Source organism: Momordica charantia (genome assembly GCF_013281855.1).
Source record: "Momordica charantia cultivar OHB3-1 chromosome 10 unlocalized genomic scaffold, Mcharantia_2.0 BLBB01000010.1, whole genome shotgun sequence".
In the NCBI taxonomy this organism is placed as follows: domain Eukaryota; kingdom Viridiplantae; phylum Streptophyta; class Magnoliopsida; order Cucurbitales; family Cucurbitaceae; genus Momordica; species Momordica charantia.
The window spans coordinates 3,196,579-3,220,011 of NW_028275158.1; the positions used below are offsets into that span (position 1 = coordinate 3,196,579).

A 23,433-nucleotide genomic window follows, 5' to 3' on the forward strand; every position below is an offset into this window, starting at 1 on the left:
ATATTGTTGAGTTTGTACGAAGAATGCAAATAAATTACCACATTGTCATATTTTAAAATGGGCGTCCCAATTGAGACACTACTCTAAAGTCTAAATTTCCCTAATTTAAACCATGGGTACAATCTTCAAAACTCTTAAAATGTTAAAAAGAAAAGAAAAAAGAAATAACAAACAAAAACTCAATACGGTGCGTTGTGAGGGGTTGGGTTTCGTAATTTAGTGATAAATTGAGGGTACTTTTTGCAACTCCTAAACCCTAAAAAACAATCACATATATATATTTCTGTAGGTTTTGCCCAGCTCCTGAACGATCTGATTACATTCGAGCCCTTCACTCCGGTAGTCCTATCAAGCCCTAACAATGGCGGCTCCGATCGAATCGGTGCAATGTTTCGGACGCAAGAAGACGGCTGTGGCCGTCACGTACTGCAAGCGCGGCAGGGGTTTGATTAAGATCAATGGCTGTCCAATCGAGCTGGTTGAGCCAGAGATCTTGCGCTTCAAGGCCTATGAGCCCATCCTCCTCCTTGGACGCCACCGTTTCTCCGGTGTCGATATGCGTATCAGGGTGAAGGGTGGAGGTCACACCTCGCAGATCTACGCCATCCGCCAGAGCATCGCCAAGGCTCTTGTTGCGTTTTACCAGAAGTACGTCGACGAACAGAGCAAGAAGGAGATCAAAGACATTCTGGTCAGGTATGATAGGACTTTGCTTGTTGCCGATCCTAGACGCTGTGAGCCCAAGAAGTTTGGTGGTCGTGGTGCTCGTGCTAGGTTTCAGAAATCATATCGTTGATCGAAGACTACTTGGGAACTATGGCGGAGAGGCGTTAGTCGGTAATGATTATTTTTGTTGGGTTCTAAGTTCACATAGTTTCGGAGACTTAAACTTATGGTTCAGTAACTTCAGTTCATGCTCTAGTATAAGTATTTGGATTTGGAAGACTTGAGTTTCCGTTGATATTACGATAATTGCAATCAAAATGCTTTTTGGAACATCTGAATTTATCTCCCAGTCATTTCTGTTTGTTTTAGATGAAGGTCGTTATGAAGAAAAATAGCCATTGTTATTGATAAATGATAATTTATATTCTATACATTTTTGTTGAAGATGATCATCTAGCTATTGAACTCCTTTCTGGGTTTGAACTTTGAAATAGATGTTAAAGGGTGACTGAAAGTGTTGTCATTTGGAGTTTCCCTCAATTGTTTTGCAAACTGTATGAGAATTCTTCATTCCTTTTCTTCTTAAAGTATCTGCAAGTTTTACATAGGTTATTGATGCATTGGAATTTGCTGTTGCTGAAAATTGGACCCTTGAATTGATGATATATTGCATAGGTGTTGGTTATTTTTAAAACCATGAGTGAATGTTTTGACTTGGGCTAATTTTGGTTGTGGTCTGGCATCACTCCGAAGAAACTGAAAGATGGTGTAAAGCCATGAGTCAGGTTTGTATAGTTAAGTATTAAAAAGTCATAGGTTTGCTTATTCTGAGTTTGCTAATCCGTCGAACTCCATAGTGCTATGATAGTAGAACCCACCTTTTATTCCATTAAGTATTACAAATCGTAAATCTCAAACAAACATTGATTTTATAATTCTATAGTTAGAGTAGTCTGATCATTTGGAGCTTTTATTTAGTTCGTAAGCTTGTGATTTGTAAAAGTAATATGTACCAAGTTTAAGAAGTTGTGTAATTCTACCCTTGGATTACCAAGCTTAGAATCTAAATGTTAGCATGGCTTTCTCCAAACTACACAAATCTGAATATTCCTTTACATTTAAGAGTCACAGATCGATTCTGTTTTAGACTTTAATTGAAAACTAAATGGTGACTGAAACTGAAACAAACCAAGTATTAAAAGGGGGCTATTTTGGTTTTATGGTTATTTGGCTGTTTTGATTCGGAAAGTTATGATCAAGGCTTGAAATTCTTTTCTTTCTTTTCTACAAATAAACAATATCTGAACAACATTTACATCAACCATACTGGTAAAGGAGGTTATTTTGGTCGTGTAGTTTTGGATTTGGTTTATTTCGGTTCCTGTAATTTCATAACATCTAGTTTGGTCACTGTTATTTTAACTTTTGTTTATTTTAGTTTTTGTACTTTCAAAATCTTGGTACTTTTTAAAATAATTATTTTGGATCCTTCATTTTTATTTTTGTCTCATTTATTTTTAGTGCAATTTTAACATAACACTCCACCCACAAAATTTTAAAAATATACCCATAAAATTTTGTAGAAGGGTCTTTATTATGTATAATATTTATGTTGAAATTTTGTAAATTAGGATTAAAATTATCTTTTCTAAAATTACATTTTTCTAATAATAATGTACCAAAAAAATATCGAAACATTTTATTTAATAACATAATTTCTCTCTCTCTCTCTCAAGTTTGGTGTTGTTCCCCATTAAATTGTATCGAACCAATAATTTTCTAGTTTGTCTTGGGAATTTAAAGAGCTGAATCTTTTTACCCATGGGCATACCACAAATAAGCAAAATATAATAATAAAGAAAACAAAAAAGTATCATGTTTATTCAATGAATATCTCATTTTGCTCTTTCCGTCATTGAATTTAGAAGACGAAGAGAAATTATGAGGAAATCAAAAAGCAGAAAAAATTACAAATTCAGGCCATGGGGAATGGGTTGAGCAGCAGATTGTTTTAGTTGATCCGACGGCACAGAGTGATCCCATCACCAACCGGAAGCATACAGATCTCGATCCTAGGGTCCAAAGCGAGAGCCTTGTTGAGCTCCAGCACAAAGTCCCTATAGTAGCGTACGTACTTACGCATCGGCGAATCAGGTGCTGCCACGACGGAGCCGTTCCATAGGGTGTTGTCGTAGCCGATCACTCCCCCAACTTTGACCAAATCAATCAGCCTCTTGTGGTAGTTGATGTAGTTGTCCTTATCAGCGTCCACGAAGATGAAGTCGTACGTCCCACAGTTACTCTCCTGCACCCCACCGCACACGATTATTCCTCAATATCCACGTATTTTAAAAAAAGAAAAAAAGAAAAAGAGGGCTAAAGCTTACGTCAGCGACGAGTTGGTCGAGAATGGGGAGGGCTGGGCCTTCTTTGAATTCAATCTTATGGGCCACGCCGGCCTTCTGGATCACCGGAAGCCCAAGTTCATAGTTTTCTCTGTTAATATCCATCGCCAGTATCTGCAATTACAAACTTCTTTTCAACTCTTTATTTTTCTCTCTAATAACAGAAGCTCTGTAAATGGTTAGCCAAACATGTTTCTATCGACCTTTCCGTCGTCGGGAAGGGCGAGAGCGGTGGCAAGGAGGGAGTAGCCGGTGTATACGCCGATCTCCATCGTGTTCTTGGCGTTGATCAGCTTCAAGAGCATGTTCAAGAACTGCCCTTCATCTGCTGATGTTGTCATTATATTCCTATTTATTTTGGTAGTGTTAATATGAGGGTAAAATAAACCAATTTTTGCATAGAGAAAAGAAAATTAATGAACTGACCATGGATGTTTGGCTGTCAAGTCTCTAAGTTCCTTCATGGCTTCTGGCTCTCTTGGGTACACACTTGTCTCTAAAATGTACTAGAGAGAAAGAAAGAGAGAGAAAGAGAGTTAATTTTTTAAATTAAAAAAAATAGAGGTCTAATTTTAAAATGATAATTTTGTCTAAATGATATACTCTAATATATCTGACTACTGTGATATATATCTGATATACTATTGATATGAGTGTTTGATATACTTGCAATATATATGTGATATATTACTGATATGAGTGTCTGTGCTTTATGCATGTGATATACACATCTAATACACTACCGATATCGTGTCTGATATACTACTAATATGAGTATTGATAAATTACTTATATAAGTGAAAATTTTTAAAAACAGGTAACACATTTTGAAATACATAAAAGATTTTGCTACCCATTGTAATTTTCCAATGATGATTGAATGATTTACCTGGTAAAGAGCATCACTTTGCAAAAGACTCTTATGGCCAACTTCTTGGTGCCTTCCTGCCTGGTTTTGTTGCTCATTGGTTGCCATGGCAGAGAAGGAGACCGCTTTCTCGATTTCACCACTTCGCCTTTGTCGGAGTTTCTTCTTACGTTCGAGATGAAACCATATAGTTGTGGGTTCGTTTATATAAGAGGGAAGAAGAGCGGTGGTTGGAAGGTGGCAAAGGGGGTGGTGGTTGGTGAAGGCTTCAACTTTGCCTTGTGAAATTTGGTAAACCAAAGGGAAATTATTGCTTTAAAATGCAATGGTTGTTTGTTTGGTGTCGATGTTAACTATTTTCTCTTGCAATTTCACTTACTCCTTATTTTTCAAAAAGAAAAAAAAAATTGAAATCCTCATTTTCGAAATTTTTGGTTTTGATGGATAAAAATTGTGATATTATGAATATTGATTTTTTTTTTTTTGGCAAATTTTTGAGGTACTCACCTTAAGATGGAATAATGTGATTTCATAAAATGAAAATAATATATCAATTGATTATTTGTTTAAATATTCATTCGAGTATTTTTTTTTTCCTTAAAGAAAAAGCAAAAACCGGCCAACTGCCTTTGGGAACCAATTCCTTGTTCCTTTTCCTTCACCAAACATTTGTGACTTACCAATTCCACCTGCCACGTGTGTATAAGACAAAACTCATGGGCCCCACCACCACTATTTATTATTATTTTTTTAATTCTAAATTGAGATTTTAATCCAGTAAATAAATAGAAAAAGGAAAAGAAGAAAATTTGATTTTATGTCAAATTTCCATACTTTTTAATTTAAATTGTTTTTTTTTATAGATGGGAAATATTACGTGAAATTATAATTAGGTCTTTGAACTTTAAGGAGCACTCGATAGACTTATGAAACTTTTAATTTTGTGTCTAATAAATTCCTCAGTTTTAAGTATTTTTATAAATATCTGAATTTTTAATTTTGTATTTAATAGATCTTTAACTTATCCAACTAAAGAAAATAAGGGATCTATGAGACATAAAATTGAATTGAATTTTGTGTCTAATATAATCCTAAACTTTTAATTTTGTATCTAATAGATCAATGAAATTTAAAAAACGTAGAATAGATTGATTACTATTAAACATAATTGAAAATTTAGACACAAAGTTAAAATTTTAGAGATCTACAAGACAGTTGTCAAAGTTGAAGGCTAAATTGGTCATTTAACAAAAATTATTTTCATAAACACATGTTGGCTCTAATTTCAAGGTATACAATATGGGACATACCTAATATCTTCATAGTTAACCCAACAAGTAGCATTAAATAAATAAAATGGTCGCAAAGTCTTCCCAACTATATGGTTGAAATCTTAGAAGATTAGGAAAATGTTGACTAATATTTATCCAACCATATGATACAATAATGTGCTCGGAATAAAAGTAAATAATTGTTCGAAGAGAGGTTCACTGATCTTTCATCATATCATAGTTAAGGCACGAATAAACAAAGTCTCACATCGTCAATACGAAACTTTCTATATAGGGATTGAAGATGGATAATATGATATGTCAAAATGGAGACATTGAAATCAAAATTTTGAGTTCTTTCCCATTGCGGTTTCGAGTGGAGTAATGAGAGATATTGTGCTATTTGTCTTCCAATATCACTTCAAGATTTTGATATGCCAAATATGAATTGTTATAACTTATAACAACATTCTCAAGAAATCTAATCGAACTTTGCAAATCTGAATATCCAATGTATATCTAAACCAAATTCTATAACTCAGAACTGTTCGATACAACTTTATATAATTTTGATACACGATTCGCTACTTTTTGTTACCTTATAAAATGTAACATTTCTCAAAAAAAGCAATGAAGAGATATGTGTGCGCGTGTTTGAGCAAGAATAAAACTTCTGGAAATGCTTCCTAGATCGTAAGTTCAAACCATAGGTGCTATAGGCCCCGATTATCGGAACGAAATGAATCAGAAGTTCCATCAAATTCCTAAGAAAATTAATGAGACAAGTCAACTGCAACAATTCTATCCCATTGTTTATCCTACATCCTGAATCTAAAACACCAAAACTCACAGGACGGTGTCATAATCAATAACACAGTTTAAATCCTCTGCAACAGCTGCTCAGCTTAGTCGATTTCTTTTCCTGTTTCTGATTTCGGGACAACGATTTTCACTTCCAATTCATAAGATTTTGATAGGAACCTGAACTTGAGATTTGCAGTCAAGAAAATAGGGACTAAAATGCATAATATCAAAGGAAATAGAAGGAGCTTTTTACTAAGCATTCAAGAAATGCTCAATGTTTTCTTAGAATCAAACGATTTCCAGAATCTGCCTATCTCTAACCCCTCCTGGCTCCAACCGGTTTTACTTATAACCACTTTCGAACGAACCGTAGCTAATGACTAATATGCCCTTAATATCCTAATAATATCGTTAATGTTATCCCAATAGTATTTCTAACAGAAGAAAGGTTGGACTATAACCAATGAAAAAACAGATAAGTATGTGGTTTCTTCAAGTTCAAACATGGAACAAGCAGCCATTTCCAGCTGCCAAAGGACTTCTAACAGCAATCTGACTAAAAAGTAGTCATTTTTGTTCTTACACAGACAGCTTTTTGAGAAAGAGATTTATCACAATTCGTCTTCATTTTTTATGCTGTGAAGAACAATATATGAATGAATATACACCCATGGCAAACCCTACATTAGACGTTGGAATCTTCCAGTCCAATCAAATCTGCATAGAACTTTGTTGTTCAAAATCTAGATTCTGAATGGACGTGGCACCATCCATAAAGAAATTATACACGGTTGCACCTTCGAGATCTACTATAAACATTATAAGGTACTATAAGAAGCACTTGGTTCTTTCATGTCTCCCCCTAAACTGCTAACTTAGGCCCCATCTGATAACCATTTTGTTTTTGGTTTTCTATTTTTTAAAATTAAGCTCGTAAACACTACTTTTACCTAGGCATTTCTTTGCTTTGCATCTACTTTTTAAAAACATTTTAAAAATATAAGCTATAATTTGAAAACTAAAAAACGTAGTTTAGAAAAAGTAGTTTTTGTTTTTGCAATTTGACTAAGAGTTTAATTGTGTTTCTAAGAAATGGTTTAAAGAAATTGTGAGCAAACCAGCATAATTATCAAAATCAGAAAACTAAACGCGAAATGGTTACCAGACGGGACTTTACAGATTTACAACTCCTATCAGACTTTTCTTGAAAACAATGGTTTCCTTTTTGTTCAGTGGCAGCAAACAGAGAGCCAGGGAGAGGGTTTTGCAGTCCCATAAGGAAGGGAGAAGTGGGGAATTTAAGGCACTAAATTTTTGTAACTGGGGTCTCACTCCTTGCATTAAGCTCATGACATATCCACTAATATACCAAGGCTTTACCCACCCCAATTCCAGCTCCAACAAACAACAAGGAGAGAATGTGTAGACATAAAACTCAAAAATTGAGACCAGTTTTGTAAAGAAAAGATATGATAAATAAAAAGCTAAAACATCCAGAAAAGATGGAGAGAATGTGTTGCTATATTGATTTGTAAAAGAATCATCAATTACCTACAATAGTAATTGTTGAATGGAGCTGGATGAGCTGCCTTCAATAAATATCCAAAGAGATGAAATCTCTTCAAATGGGCTGTACTTATTTCACCAAACCAACTGGATTCTTGTGATGAAATTTCAACTATGAAGCTCTCTAGCTCTCAGAGCCAGTGCCCTCTGAATAACAGAAGCCTTCTCATCAGTTGAATCCTCATTCAATCCCTCCCCAATATACTGAGAGCCATGATCAAGTGAAGCTAAGCCCTCCCATTCATCAGCCATGGCAGAAAAATCCTCCCTCATCAACAAAGCATTATGAAGAATTGAACAAGCCCCAATATAAGCAACTGCAGTTTTGAACTCCTCACGCATTGGTTGGCTCAGAACTCCCCAATTTCTCAGGCTAACGATCGCTTTTAGAGCTGGAATGCACATCAATCGGTGGGCTTTGTTGAAACTCTCTTCAGTTGACCCTGAAACAGCTCCTGAAAAAGGCACCATTAACCATGGTAGCAGAGGGTATTCGCCATGTCCAAAAAAGTACTGATTCACAGCCATCCCATGAAGGTAAACCGGAGGAGAATCCAGAAGCCTTCCTTCTTCAATGTCTTTGAACAGCGTCGAGGACATAAGCACCGTCGAGTCGTCCTTATCGCCACGAAATCCTGCAACAATACTAAGGATTCGTGACGAGGAATCAACAACAAGTTGAGTAGCGATGCTATCTTCATAAAAATGGCTATTTCTAATGATCTTGAACCTTGTACAAGCAACCACGCCGCAGCAATTCGGGAGCCCCGCGAGGGCTTCGAACGCTGAGGATGTAGATTCGAGCTCATTGGGGCAGGGGAATTCGACCCAGAAGCGAAAATTGGTACAGAGAACCCGACATAACTGCTTAGCACAGAACCGAGCTACCGATTCCGAGACGCCGAATTGTTCGGAGATTGTCGAGAAATCGCAGCCGGTGGCCAGCCGAGAGAGGCCGACGCCGAGTCGAATCTCGGCGGAGAGATTGAGGGGCGAACCAACCGGGTCGCGGCACTCCAGAAGGGGCTCGAGCAAACCGGAGAGCCATTCGAAAGTTGAGGAGGTCATTCTGAAGTGATTTCTGAACGAGTCGGGCCTTCGAGTCCACAACAAATGGACTCGTCCACGGCCGCCGCCGCCGCCGCCACCAGATGGCTCCAATTCGAGCTGCTCCGGCAAATGGGTTCTCTTCCTCTTACGCGAAACCGAGAGAAATGAAAGGGAGGAAGCAATTTCCTGCGAAAAGAGGAAGTGGGTGAGGAGAGGGAAAGCATTTGCGTAGAAATCGGAATCGGAATCGAAATTGGACAAAAGGGAATGTGGATTGGAGGAAGGGAAGAGGAGGAAGAGGTGGAGGAGGAGTTGGGAGATCAAAGAAGAGATTAAAGCTGCCAATTCCCGGGAATCCATGTATTTGGAGAGTGGGGATTCGATTCTCTTGGGAATCGAGGTGCGAGCGAGATGGGTTTTTGTTTTTGTTTGTCAGCGCCGGACATGGGAGGCGAATCTTGTTGAAATTACGCCATAGGAACACCTGGCTGCTTGAGGAGACGAGACGATGCTCGAGACTGGAGGGTCAGTTCTTGGTTCACGTGCCTTTCAATTTCATTCGGGAACGCCGCCAAAGCTTCCCTCCATTCCCTTGGAGCTTTCTTTTTTCTCTCTATGAAGTCTATGGATCTTCCTTATTTGATTTTAACAATCCCTACGCTTTACAATGACAATGACAAACTCGGTTTTGAAGTTCCAATTTTTATTACGGATGTATGTAGGATTTGCAAAGTAAAATTAGCATTTCAATACTCTAGTCAATATACAATCGAATCTTTTTTTAGAGCATAGTTTCACGTAATTTAGATGAAAGTCGGAATCTCTATTTATAGAGGTAAGTTCTTGATAACTCTTCAACTGTCCAAGAGTTGATGCGCCTTGTTGGAGAACATGTTTATTGCGTTTATGCTTGTCAGGTGCTTTTCAAGATCTGACAAAGGTAAGTCGAAAGATAAGATATAATGACTTGTCTCGGATTCTACTTTAGAGCTGTTTGGACTTGTCCACATGAATCTTTTCATTTGGATCTTCTAATCATCGTGGTAGTTGAGGGTCTCTGATGTTGACACGTGACGGGTGATAATTCGCCTCCAACATAGTTAATATCGACTAGTTTGATAATGTTCTTGTTTCCTACTCTTTAAAAGAAAAAATAGGATTGTGTGACCCCAACACCTCATAAATTCAATAATGATAAAACAATATTTTTATTTATGTTCTGAAAAGAAAAAAAAACTCGATTCTAAGATACAATTTTTTACAGGAAAAACCTATAAACGTTGGCAAAATTCTAATGTCCTAAAAAAACATCTAATAAGTCTTACTTTTTAACCTTTACAAATTTAGGAAATCCATAAACTTTTTTTTTTTTTAAATTTATGGACTTAGACACGATTTTGAAAGCTAAAGAGCTAAACTCATAATTTAATAAGAAAAAAAACCTTCTAAAATATAGTTTTTGTAATTGGTTTCGTTAATTAGTATTTATGATCGTAAAAATTCTATTATTTTCTTTTGTGTTAAATTTCTCAAAATATTTATATCACTACTGCTCTATATTTTTTTTTAGTACAACATGTGGGGTGAGATCATTACTACTCTATATGTTTACCGTTTTGTTATGGCCATCTATTTCTCTTATAAGTTCCCCTCCCCAAAATTCACCTCTTTTTTTAACCTTACACAAACCCTAATACAATTTTGCCTAATATTGATTTTAAATTCACCTCCTATAGCAGTAAACAACATCACTGATGATTTGAATCTAAAACCTACCAGAGGAGGCATTAGTATAAGATCATGCTGGCTGTTTGGAGATGATTTCTGAAGCATCAAAAAATACTAAGTCATCGTAATGATATAGTTTGAAGGTCAAAGTTTTCAAAGAAAAACTAAACAACTCGACTATCTTTCCTAGCCGAGCCGATGTAAATACGTTATTGGTTGTCAGGAACTTCGTGAAGGCCGAGCCGACCAATAAAACATCTCAACAACCAACCTTCGTAAGGGACGAGCTGATGATCACAACATAGCCTGTTGCTGTCTTTAATTGCTTTTTCAACAACACACTGTAATTTTTCAAGATGGTCATAACAACTATCCAAGCGATGTTGAAAACCCAAAGCCTATAAATAGAGAGTTCCAATTGATTTTTGAGGTACGATATACTATCTTCTCTCAGAATATAAATTATACTTAAACTAACTTGAGCGTTAGAAAACATTTTCTTATGAATCATATTTAAGCTAACTTGAGCGTTAGAAAATATTTTCTCCCTCTAGTCAGGTTCTAAGTGATTGTCGACCTACCCGAGTTCAAGTTTTGCGGAATTGGTCATTTTTGTACCAACCTAATCATTAAATATTTGGATTGAATTAATTTCTACTCGCTACTAATGTCATTCTTTTTTTTTTTAATAAAAAACAATAGTGAGGTCATTGTTGTACTTAAAAGAAATAGTGTGGACATTAGTTTGGGGCATCTATAGTTTCAAACATTGAATTCGAATGAGTAAATCAATGTTAACTTTTAATTAATAAAAAATTGTACTATCGAGAATTAAAATAAAATTTTAAATGTTGTTTTAATAGTAGAAAACTATCTAAAAATAAGTATTGAGTGAGATAAAAATAAAATAGACATATGAATATCTTAAAAAAAAAAAAATATATATATATATATATATGTATTTCGAAAATAAATTTGGGTGGATTGGTTCAAGGTTTATTTTTTGTTTTTTTTTTAAGTACGATTGGTTCAAGTTAAAAGTGGTTTTTGAAATAATTCATAAACCAATCAAATTTGTAAAGATACAACTCATCTCAAGCAATTTTGGATTCATCGAATTTTTCGAGTCATTAGATTTATTTACACCCCTAATTTAAATATAATGCAATTTGGACCACTTTCTTTGTCTATTTATGATATTTCGGAACTTTCAAGGTGGAATAGAAAATATATATTTCTGTTAAAAAAAAGAGAAAGAAAATATATATTCTGTTTTTTTTTTCATTTCTTCCTTTCTTTTCTTTTGAATACTTTTAAATTCCAAATTATAAAATTATAAATTTGAATTTTCATTCTAATTTGCTAAATATCCAGAGAAGTTTCTAACTTTTACTTATTAAGAGCTGTAGCTTCTTATGCATATTTATTCTTTAGTACAATAAATTTGATGTTGATAAATTGAACTTCTAACTTATAGATAAAAAAAAAGATGATTTAACTGATGAACTATGCTATGTTAGCTAATGCAAGTTAATTATATTTTTTTAATCTTTTTACTATAATAAATATAGGGTTTTGAATTTGGACCTCCGACATTTTTGTTGGGATATGTAACATAATTAGTTGAGTAATTATATAACCTAAAAAATCAAAATTTAAAGATATAATTGAAAATTTCATATTTTTAAATGCTTCGTTGATACAGCATAAAAATTTATGGATTAAAATTATAGTTAACTATTATGTTATTAATAAATTACAATATTCAAAGATAAAAGCAGAATTAACACATATCTCAATCATGGGGTGAGTTCGAACCTTTGCTGATATAACTTTATGATTTTTTTCCCAACAGAAATAAGCAGCAGAAAAAGCTTCTTTAGATTTGCTTGATTCTAAGCATCGTTGGAATTCTCTAAAATGATATAAATCCTTGCATCTAGGTTTCAAGAATTTAGTAGAGTAATGAAAAATAATAGTTAAATCTTGATATGATAGCTCTTCAATTATTAATGTAGTGTTTGATTGAATCTTGAATTAGATTAAATAGATAAACAGAGAATCTAATTTCATTTTTAGTTACGGACAGGAGGAAGATACTTACCCCATCCCGCACGTTGTACTAAAAAAAGAATTAACAATAATAACTCAGCATTTAAGACGGTGAGAAGTCGAATTCTCTGATTTATGATCGTAAAATAAACTTTCTTAAAGAAAAAAATGAGTTATCTTCGAAAGGAAAATGATAAAAATAAAATTGGACAAAATTATTTTTTTATACATTGACGAAATTACATATTTAGCCTTAAAAGATGATATATTTACGAACTTTTTCGTCTTCAACCTTCAGCGTTGGTACTCTCTTCAGAAACAGAATCCTCTCAGTCCTCTACATTTCTCTGTAAACTCTCTCTCTCTCTCTCTCTCTCTCTCAGGTATCACTTCAGCTTCCATAATCGAAGAGAGAAGCTCTCTCTCCGGCAGTAGAACTCGCTCCAGCCTCTTGAAATTTCCTCTCTCGTTCTCTGTCCAAGTCGGAAGTTCTCTCTTACTGTCGAACGTGACCTGGTGGCCTTTCCTCTCTTGGACGAGTTATTGCTTCTCTTAGTGTTCCTCTGTCATTGCCGGACGCCGATGAGGTCGCCTGAGTTCACATTTGTGGCTTGTGTGTGACGGCCATCTCTCCATTCATCATCAGCCTTCACCTCTCGATGTTTGATCAAATTCTCCACTGAAGGTTTGTGGATTGGAGAAATTTATGTTCTGACATATCTGAAATGAAATGAAATCGTTTTTAATTTATGTGTGTTTAAGTTCTAGAGGTGATTTGGAGTAGTCTTCGGTATGGATATCAATTGTTTTGTGTCTCCCATGAGATCCCCTGCAGGGATTTGTCCCCCATTTCGCAATTTTCAGTTGGAAATTCTTGTTAGACTTAGTTGCTTTCTGGGTTCAATTGAAGGTTGTTGTTCCCGACTACGTAGATATTCCTACAGCCGCTCGTCCTCACAATCTTGCTCCCGCGGGCATCTATGTTGCACCCATCTTCCTTTGTTCAAGTAGTTGTGTTGTAGCAGTAAAAGTTTCTGCTATGGTTTTTGTTTATTATCTCCTTGTTCATTACTTGAGGATTCCGTTAGGCCTAAAAGCGTTTGGTCTCATATTTGGATACCACGTTAAATAACCGGACCAAAAGTTCAAGATGAAGTTTGTTTAGTGATTTATTATATTCTCAACAAGGCTTCTAACTTCAGTTTTACGTCAAAGTGGGTGCTGTTTATTAGTTTATTTATATTTTCTTATTTTGATGATGCAGTAATTTGGTTAGGTCTGGGAGTAGATTATCATACTCTGGGTACATTAAATCCATTTTTAAAATTTGAGGGGTTATGCTCTATTACCATCCAATCCATCTGCAGTTAGTTTTTTATGTTTCAAGCAAGCAAGATTATGATAGGAATCTGTTAGGAATCAACATTGGAATTAGTGGGTACTTTATTATCTCAGAAGTGTAATATACTGGGCAATTCAAGAGGCTTGAACTGTCCTTTAGTTTCTACTATACACTACCCTATCTGTACATGTCAGCGCTGAATTATTCATTTTCCCAGCAGTTAACACAACTAGGCTCCCAATCAGCTGTCCTAACTGTGATTAACCATCAAATTACCGAGATATCAACTACTAACTTCCTCCCTGTGCCTTTGCCCTACATAAGTGAAATGCATGGGTGGCTTACGATTACTATCAATGGCTGCTACCAGTGTTGTTTTGGTGCACTGAGGTATGTGCCTATGGTGAGGGTGAGGCACCTCTTGCCTTGACTGCCCCATCTGCAACCATTGCAAATACCTTTAATGAAAACTTGCCCTATGGTTGCCACTTGCCAGGAACTCCAGTGCTGATGCCTCATGGAGCAAGGGTCAGGCTATCTTCTTCACGTTCTCCCATTTACTTTTCATAGTTGAAATTTCTTCAATCAGCTTTAGTCCTTTGAACAGGCACTTGTTCCATTTCCATCCCGTCAAACAAGTGGTCATCTTCAAGTTTGGCCCTCCTTCATTTCCATTTTCTTTGTTACTCTGCTTTTATAATTTGCTCCTCTTTTTACTGAGATCCAGAATGATCCTTCTGGGCCTTGAAGTCTTCCTCATGGGCGGGCTCAAAAGGATTCCCCGCCCTAGGTGATTAGGTAGCTAAGAAAATTTTTTATTTAAAGTAGACCTTTTACTTTGAAAACAATGCGACCATCCACAGTTTCAACTTGTACTTGAGGTGAAAACAAGAAAACTGTTGTTGGATTGTAGAAAAGGACCCCATGCATTGTAACTGCTGACAAACCACACCAATGCAATGTGGCACAGAATCCATCAAATTTGCTTCAGGTTTTCTAGTATCTGAATGTAGACACGATGTAATAGGAATGGAATACTCATAAAGGATACGTCCTATGAACTACTACATATCCTTCTTGTGATTTGGACTATGTTGAGTAATTAGCATGTCAATGGTCTTTTCTGAAATCAATATTGACTGAACACGTATACTTCACTCTCATTGTAGCATTTATGGCTTAGCAAACTGAGTCTTAATATTTGTAAAGCATATAGATATCATATTGTATTAATGTGTATTTTATATTTATGTTTTTGCAGAGTTGATCTAAATAATGGAGGTAAAGCCAAAGAGGAGAAGTGCTGCAGAGAATGGGGAAACTGCAGAAGACATGGTCCTTGCCACATTAATTGGGAATGGGGAAGATCTTTCTCCAATTGTGAGACATGCATTTGAAATGGGGCGTCCAGAAACTCTCCTTCATCAGCTGAAGTATGTTGTAAAGAAGAAAGAAGTTGAAATTGAGGAGTTGTGCAAGACTCACTACGAGGAATTTATTCGTGCAGTTGATGAACTTCGTGGCGTATTGGTTGATGCTGAAGACTTGAAGGGTGAACTATCTAGTGACAATTTTAAATTGCAAGAGGTAGGGAGTGCTCTCTTAGTCGGTCTTGAAGAGCTGCTTGAATGTTATTCTATAAAAAAAAATGTGACTGAAGCCATCAAAATGTCCAAGAATTGTGTTCAAGTGTTGGATCTATGTGCCAAATGCAATGATTATATCTCCAAAGGCCAGTTTTACCCTGCATTGAAAACTATCGATCTGATTGAGAAGAATTATTTGCAGAAAATTTCTGTCAAGGGACTAAGAATGGTCATTGAGACAAGAATTCCTGTGATTAAATCTCATATTGAGAAGAAAGTGTTTACTCAATTTAATGAATGGCTTGTTCACATTAGGAGTTCTGCTAAGGTTATTGGGCAAACAGCTATTGGTCATGCAGCAACTGCTCGACAAAGAGATGAGGAAATGTTAGAACGTCAGAGGAAAGCTGAGGAACAGAGCATTTCAGGTCTTGGAGATTTTGTGTACACTTTAGATGTTGAAGATATTGATGAGGACTCTATTCTAAAGTTTGACCTGACACCTCTTTATCGGGCATATCACATTCATACATGCCTTGGAACCCAAGAAAAATTTTGTGAATATTACTATAGGAATCGGATGCTGCAACTTAATTCAGACTTGCAGATTTCCTCTAGTCAGCCTTTTGTCGAATCCTATCAGACATTTTTAGCTCAAATTGCAGGATATTTTATTGTGGAGGATCGTGCCATGAGAACTGCTAGAGGGCTATTATCAGCTGAACAGGTCAATGCAATGTTAGGAACTGCTGTTGGCAAGTTGACATCAGTGCTGGAGGAACAGTTTTCCCTCATGGACTCAGCAACCCACCTTCTCCTGGTGAAGGATTATGTCACTCTTTTGGCATCTACTCTTAGAAAATATGGGTATGAAGTTGGCCCGGTTCTTGAGGCTCTCGATAAAAGCCGCGACAAATACCATGAGCTTCTTTTGGAAGAGTGTCGTCAACAGATAGTGGATGTTCTTGCTAATGACTCTTATGAGCAGATGGTTATGAAAAAAGATAGTGATTATGAAAACAATGTTCTCTCCTTTAATCTCCAGACTTCAGATATAATGCCTGCATTTCCGTATATGGCACCATTTTCTTCCACAGTTCCTGGTGTCTGCCGCATTGTGAGGTCCTTCATTAAAGGGTCTGTTGATTATTTGTCGTACAGTGTGCATTCTAATACTTTTGATGTTGTGAAGAAATATTCAGATAAGTTCCTAACTGACGTTTTAAATGAAGCAATACTAAATACTATTTATAGCAGTTCCGTTGGTGTTTCTCAAGCCATGCAAATTGCTGCAAATATAACTGTTCTGGAAAGAGCCTGTGACTTTTTCCTTAGTTATGCAGCTCAACTATGCGGGATGCCTGCTGGATCAGTAGAAAGGCCACAAGCTAATTTTGCTGCTAAAATTGTTCTCAAAACATCAAGAGATGCAGCTTATATTGCATTGTTGAATTTGGTGAACGCCAAATTAGATGAGTTTATGGATCTTACAGAGAATATTAGTTGGACTTCTGAGGAGGTTGCTGCAAGTACGAATGACTATGTACATGACGTGCTTATCTATCTTGACACTATAATGTCCACTGCACAGCAGATTTTACCTTTAGAAGCCTTATATAAGGTTGGGAGTGGGGCGCTCGAACACATATCAAACTCTATATTTTCAGCTTTTCTTAGCGATAGTGTCAAAAGGTTCAATGCTAATGCAGTCATGGCTATCGACAATGATCTAAAGGTGCTGGAAACTTTTGCTGATGAGAGGTTCGAAAGTACTGGATTGAGTGAAATGTACGAAGGAGGTAGTTTTAGAAACTGCTTGGTGGAAGCCCGGCAACTTATTGACCTCTTGCTGAGCAGTCTGCCTGAGAACTTCATGAATCCTGTGATAAGAGAGAAGAATTACAACATGTTGGATTCCAAGAAGGTGGCTAGTATATGCGAGAAATTCAAAGATTCTCCAGATGGGATCTTTGGGAGCCTTTCAAGCAGAAAAACGAAACAAAGCACTCGGAAAAAATCAATGGACACGCTGAAGAAAAGACTGAAAGATTTCAACTAAGAAGGCTTGAAGATTGTCTGCAATAGTTGTAACTTGTAAGAACTCAACTCTCTTCCATATATTTATTCAATACCTGTACAATTTTTTCCCTGCTATCTTCTGTTTAGATGATTTGTCTTGTATTATTTCCTGCCCAATTTTTTCATTTGATCATGCGTGTTTCATCTTCATGCTTGAAGAAACTTTTAGTCGTTATCGGTCATTGCATCATTAGTACTTGTTCTACCTTAATTTTTGCTTGTCATTTCTTCTTCCTTCACACATTTCTTGGTATTATAGTTCTAAAACTGTCTGGGAGAATTTCAGATATATGACAAGGTCCTAAAATAGTTTTCATGATCTTTAGATTCAGTGCTGGCAAATACATACGTAGTCTTTGTATTCGATGTCTTAAGAAACGAAAATCATAAATTAGACAACCTTAAAATTCCATCTCCAAACGATATAAATTACCCACAGAATGAAACAAAACCAGGAACTTAAGAACTGTGATTAAGAAACTTGTAAAGATAAAAGGTTACTGTCTACAAGTTTATGATAGTTTCACTTGTTCTAAGAAATAGGTCCTGCATGAAAAATATTAAATATAAACGAAACCCAAATATATTTTGCATTGAACCTTTCTTTATTGGTCAAAGGTGAGGGATTTGATACAGGAATCACTGGAAGTACAAAAAAATTTGATCAACCTACGAGGATTTTTACTTTACATTGATCCTTGAAATCAAAGCTTAACCCAAATATTCCTTTTATCTTAACCCAATATTTAATTTCCTAAATGATGGGGGGAAGTTCAAAGAGTGAAGTCACTATTTGATGGGGAACGAGGTTCAAAGAATTCAAAGAGATGTATCTGAAAAAAGTTAAAAAATTAAAAAAAACTTGAAACAATTACGGAACTGGTTTGCGTGCCTGTTTTTAGGTGAAAAACCATGGTCAAATCCAAGTACTGAAAATCACTATATTATACCAATGCTGTCCAATGCTATTAGTACAGAAGAGTAAGGTATAACTTTCTTGTAGCAAGTCCATTTTACAGAATTCTTTTTCTTGCTTGTTCCTTTAAAATTTTCAGATTTAAATGACTGTAGCACGCATTTTTAGTTGCCACCTTTAAGGTTGGAAATCCAAGTTGATCTTTAATGATTAACTAAAGGAAGGCAAGGATAACATCAAGTCGTCGCCTCTTATGCATCGAGTGACACACATGCTGTAATGGCCAAAATAAATGGTCATGATCTTGTGAGGGTGTGTGTTTAGCTTACAAAATTCACATTCATCTCAAATCATAGACGAAAATTTGGCTAAAGGAAGTCAGAATCACCCGTCAAAATTGAACTCAAATAGATTCCATCCTTAACCAAACTATAGTTGGCAAGGGAACATGTTGAATTCTTGTGTTGATTGTGGATTCCCTATGCAATAAAACTTGATTCTTTTACTTCCATTGCTTCTTGATACATGTCGTGTGGGGTAGAGTAGAGATAATGCCCAAAATTCACAGGGTTAAGAAGAAGAAACAAACATCACTTCATGGGTCCCAAGTGATGTGGTTCCAATAGCAAAGCTTCAATTCCTAATGGAGAGTATACAAAAGAATAGGAACAAAATAAAGTTAAAAATGATTAGTTTTTTTTTCTTCCTTTGCTTGGGGTCATGTGAGGACCAATAGCCATGAAACCAAATGGAAGGGAAGGAATAAGAACCAAAGCCATGTGATTCCCAATGGTTTGTTCTTCTATTCCACCCAACATGTGACCATTATCTTCTATATTTTGAAGCCACAAAACTATTCCCACTTTGTACCTTACAACTTTTGAAAAACCCCACATCCATTGCATCCCATAACTTATCTGCAGGCCTTTCTCACACATGTGGGGTTCATCTCTTCTGGCTGCTTTTAGTCAAACCTTCTTGAATCTTGACATTGACACTCACTTTTTAATCATCGATTGCATTATTATTGTTTTCTTGAACACAAACTTGGCTGCTTCTCCTTCAATAATTAGGAGTCTCTAATCAGTCTTTGGTGGGATCATTTATATACATTAGAGGATAAATTACCAAAAAAAAAAAATCCCCGAAATGTGTCCTTTCTTGCCTATCATTTCAAAAGTTTCAATACTATCTTTGACCTTTGATAAATGTTTCAAAAATACTATTTGAGCAAACATCCAAAAAAATATTGAATGGAAAGTTGACATTGCAGAATTTAGAATTATGTGTCAAATGTTTGGATTATGTCTGAAAGAGAGGAAATGTGGAGGAGAATTAGGACAAAATTGGGTAGACAATGAAGAAGTAAACTCTCTTGACAATGGATGAATGACTTTTTAAATTCTACCACGTCAACTTTTTGTTCAAAATGTTGACGAATATTTGTTCAAATGATATTTTTGAAACTTTATGAAAGGTCAAGAATAGCGTTGAAACATTTGAAAGAATAGAGGTTCAGGGGTATTTTTTGTAACTTAGCCTACATTTAAATATATAGATTGTGAACTCACAAACAGGTCTTCTCTCTCTTTTGATTGAGAAAAATCTTATTTCAAAGATATAATTTGGAACAAGTGAGAAAAAAACCAAAGGAATTAGCATTATTGAGTTGGTGGGTTTATCAAAATCTTGGTCAATCTCATTGGGGAATATACTTAGGAAAGGAATATAGTGTTTAATTATGTGTGGATGTAATAATAGATGTTGGTGTCAGAATGTGAGCCAAAAGCCTCCTCCACACAAACCCAAAATCCAAATCCCAAATCCAAATCATAGCATTTCTCATTTTCATCTCCAAAAATATTATGCTTTTTGATTAATATCTTTGAATCCCCATTGGCCCTTTCCCTTTCTAAACACCAACTTTGTAGTGAGAGAGAGGCATAACAAAGTGTGGTGTGAAAGCAACACAACTCCAATGACACAAAAAAGATGGCATAATTTTATATATGGACCCCAAACTTCACCCAATGCCCTTTGCCCTCTTCACAATATTATAATAAATCTCTCTCTTTAAAAATCTTTTTTTTTATTGAACAGTCTAGCAAGTAGCAAGACTACATCGACATGTTACTGGTTAAGTTATATTCAAGTTGACTTCTATGAACTCACTTAGAATTGGCCGTTGGACCAAAGAAAAGACAAAGGATTTAGAGGAAATAAATTCAAAATTTTTTCTTCTCCTAAGAATATCTGGGAGGTGGGAGGTTGGTGGAGGCATCTTCTTTTCTCCAACGTTATCAATATATATGATTTAGGAATAAAAATATGATAAAGCATTTCTCATTTTAATAGTTTAAATGACATATTTGATAATACTTGATTTTCCTTTTTCACAAAAGAAAATCATGATTTTTTATGACTTTTACAAAAAAAAAAAAAAAAAAAAAAAAACTTGAATGAACAGTCCCTCTCTTTGGTAGTAAGTTGGGCCAACATGCAATTTGGGTTTTGCATGGGCTCTATTTAATTTATAATTTATTTTTTCAAAAATTTCCGTATATGGTAACCCTGGATAATTTTGAATATCATTTTTCAAAATAATACAAATTTTAAAAGATTAAATGGGAATATTTACATGCAAAAATTAACAAAAGAGAGGCATTTCTACGAAACTTAATCATGTTAGAATATCATTAAGGGGAAATGATGTTACAAATGTAAGAAATATTGCAAACATTTTTCAAAATAACTAAAAGAAAAGAAAACTTAACAATAGACGAAAATAATCTCTCTGTTTTTTTTTTTTTTGGATTTTTTTCCTGAAAGCTATTGAACAAAAAAAAATTTACGTACAAAAATTACATACAGAAAATTACTGCAACTTTGTTTCTCTTTCCCTCTCTGTAGTTTACAATTCTTCCCGGATGAATCTTCAAGTTACAGAGAACTGGCGATTTGAGATGGAAATGTGAGAGATGAATTTTCAGAACGGCACCACGATTTCACTGCAAGCATAATCGTTTGAATTTCCGACGGAATCCTGCGGCCATGAATCTCGGAGAAGCTTCAGAAGCAGCTGCGATTTCCGTTTAACTCGGTCTGTGCAATCGCTCTGTACCAGCAACAATAACTGAGTCAATATCCCCGCCGCCACCGCCTCCCTGTGGTTTTCCTCCGACGCCGAGCACAGCGACACCAGAGCTCCAACTGCCGATTCCGTCGCTCTGTCTGAGATCTTCAGAATCACTTTCACCAGCAGCGGCACGGTGAGCGCGTGCGCGGCGAACACGGCGCAACCGGCCGGAATTCGGCAAATGAGCTCGATAGTCGCTAGGGCTCGCTCTGCGTCGTACTTCTCCAAATTCGGGAAACGGTCGATGAGTATCTCGGCGGCACCGGCGGAAATCGCCTTGTGCCTCGTCTGCTTCACTAGACAGAGGGCGAACAAGGCCTTAACTCCGACCTTGAGCGCGCGCGGATATGCCGTTGGATCTCTGAGAATTTCGACGACGCCTTCGAACAATTCATCGATACTGCAAATCTCCGCTCGGAGCTCGGACGCTCTAATTCCGGCAATGACGATCTCAATCAGCGCGGCGGAGTTGATCCGGACTTCAATCGAGGGATCAAAGAGCAGATGCGACAGATAACCAATCCGCTCCGGATCAGACGCAACGAGAACGCACTCCGATTCCGTAAGCGGCAACATCACAAGAAGCGCGAGCGATTCGCGGCTCAAATCCGGGGAATCCGAATCCGAATCGGAATTCGTAAACACAATATCCAGAAGGATTTGACGCGCGTTCAGCGAGGAAATCAGCGACCGATTCTTGTCCGAGTCACGAGCGAGTCCTTTCAACCGTCGCAGAGCCGAGAGGCGAGAAGTGGACGACCTCGACGAAGCCTGTGCGAGCAGAGACCGAACCAGAGCCGGATCCGCCGGTTGCTTGGGAGTCGGAATCCGCTCAACGCCATAAGACCGATTCGCAACGCACCAATCCTGGATGAGGCGGCGGAGAGTATGGTTAGGGATGAGCGTGAAGTCGGAGAGCGGAAGCCTGGTGACCGGACAGGTAGTATTTCCGGTAGCCACCCAGGCCTCAATACTGGAACGGTCGTAAGTCTGGCCGGTGGCGACGGTGACGGGATCGCGCATGAGCTCGAGAGAAATGGGACACCTGAAATGGTATGGAATCTGTACGCTCAAATCCAAGGGCTCAACACTCCCAGGCCCAGGCATTTCTCTTCCTCTTAACACAACTTTTGTCAAACAGGTGGGGGACGGACACTACAGAAAACAAACTAAACTACAAATACTAACAAATCTGAGCGCCTCTGCAAATTTCAGTGTAAGCTTTTTTTTCTTCTTTCTTCCTCTCTCTCTCCTAAAATCGAATGGAACAGAGAGACATACCCAACAGGTAAAAGAGAGAGAAACACCGCCCTCTGCCCTCTGCCCCCTGCCCCCCTTATCTGACTCCGCCCCACACGTGTGGTGTAAGAATTTTTATTTTTTCTTTTTTTACCATTTTCGTTAACCTAACTATGGTTAAAGAGGTGGGGTGTGGTTGGGTTAGTAGTTACGCCGGTGGGTGTGTGTGTAGCGATTTCAATTTGGTCAAAAGAAGGGGGCCTGTTTGGATGCGGGTCCCCCATGTCCCTGTCTTTGATAAAATCAATCTTACTTCTGTTTACATCAATAAAACTAAAATCTTCTCTTCCCTTCTATTCATTATTCATTATTACTAACTATTTCTCCCCCCCCCCCTTTTTTTCTTGCTCCTCTGCCCTTTTTGTTTTCCTTATTTCTACATTCCTCCCCTTGCCTTTTCTAGATTCTCAACTCCATCCCTTCCAAATATCCTCTCTCTTTGCTCCTTCAATCTTTGGGAACATTTACCTAGCTAGTTCTTGTTTCTTTGCATCAGTTTTCCCCCTTTTGGTACTGATGAAAATTTCTAAACTTTAACCATAAAAGATGCAGCCTTTTGAGCCCATGCTTGTTTCTTCCTTAAAATGGGAAACAAAGCAAAACCCCTCAATCTCTAAACATATTTGTTGATGTTTTGAATGAATATTTTTGTGTTGTTTGGGAGA

The 23,433-nt window shown here is 36.7% G+C and overlaps 5 protein-coding genes across 5 annotated transcripts; 2 read left to right on the forward strand and 3 right to left on the reverse strand.

Annotated features, from left to right (window-relative positions):
- Nucleotides 1-292: 292 nt before the first annotated feature.
- On the forward strand, nucleotides 293-998 carry LOC111017623 (small ribosomal subunit protein uS9). Its single transcript, XM_022293437.2, has one exon. The coding sequence runs from the start codon at nucleotides 362-364 to the stop codon at nucleotides 794-796; it is 435 nt and encodes a 144-aa protein (XP_022149129.1). The 5' UTR covers nucleotides 293-361; the 3' UTR covers nucleotides 797-998.
- Nucleotides 999-2,520: 1,522 nt separating this feature from the next.
- LOC111017629 (caffeoyl-CoA O-methyltransferase 5) lies at nucleotides 2,521-4,125 on the reverse strand. The gene is made up of 5 exons (XM_022293444.2): nucleotides 3,961-4,125; nucleotides 3,498-3,577; nucleotides 3,275-3,419; nucleotides 3,054-3,185; nucleotides 2,521-2,971 (listed from the first exon to the last, which is right to left on the reverse strand). Exons 1-5 carry the CDS (start codon nucleotides 4,045-4,047, stop codon nucleotides 2,678-2,680), a joined length of 738 nt encoding a protein of 245 aa, XP_022149136.1. The 5' UTR covers nucleotides 4,048-4,125; the 3' UTR covers nucleotides 2,521-2,677.
- Nucleotides 4,126-5,692: 1,567 nt separating this feature from the next.
- Nucleotides 5,693-9,268, reverse strand: LOC111017620 (protein ALP1-like). The gene is made up of 2 exons (XM_088118538.1): nucleotides 7,566-9,268; nucleotides 5,693-6,191 (listed from the first exon to the last, which is right to left on the reverse strand). The coding sequence occupies exon 1, from the start codon at nucleotides 8,988-8,990 to the stop codon at nucleotides 7,689-7,691; it is 1,302 nt and encodes a 433-aa protein (XP_087974664.1). The 5' UTR covers nucleotides 8,991-9,268; the 3' UTR covers nucleotides 5,693-6,191; nucleotides 7,566-7,688.
- Nucleotides 9,269-12,711: 3,443 nt separating this feature from the next.
- On the forward strand, nucleotides 12,712-17,492 carry LOC111017705 (exocyst complex component SEC15A). The gene is made up of 2 exons (XM_022293542.2): nucleotides 12,712-13,095; nucleotides 15,014-17,492. The coding sequence occupies exon 2, from the start codon at nucleotides 15,028-15,030 to the stop codon at nucleotides 17,395-17,397; it is 2,370 nt and encodes a 789-aa protein (XP_022149234.1). The 5' UTR covers nucleotides 12,712-13,095; nucleotides 15,014-15,027; the 3' UTR covers nucleotides 17,398-17,492.
- Nucleotides 17,493-20,997: 3,505 nt separating this feature from the next.
- On the reverse strand, nucleotides 20,998-22,963 carry PUB26 (plant U-box 26). Its single transcript, XM_088128331.1, has one exon. The coding sequence runs from the start codon at nucleotides 22,574-22,576 to the stop codon at nucleotides 21,320-21,322; it is 1,257 nt and encodes a 418-aa protein (XP_087984457.1). The 5' UTR covers nucleotides 22,577-22,963; the 3' UTR covers nucleotides 20,998-21,319.
- Nucleotides 22,964-23,433: the final 470 nt, after the last annotated feature.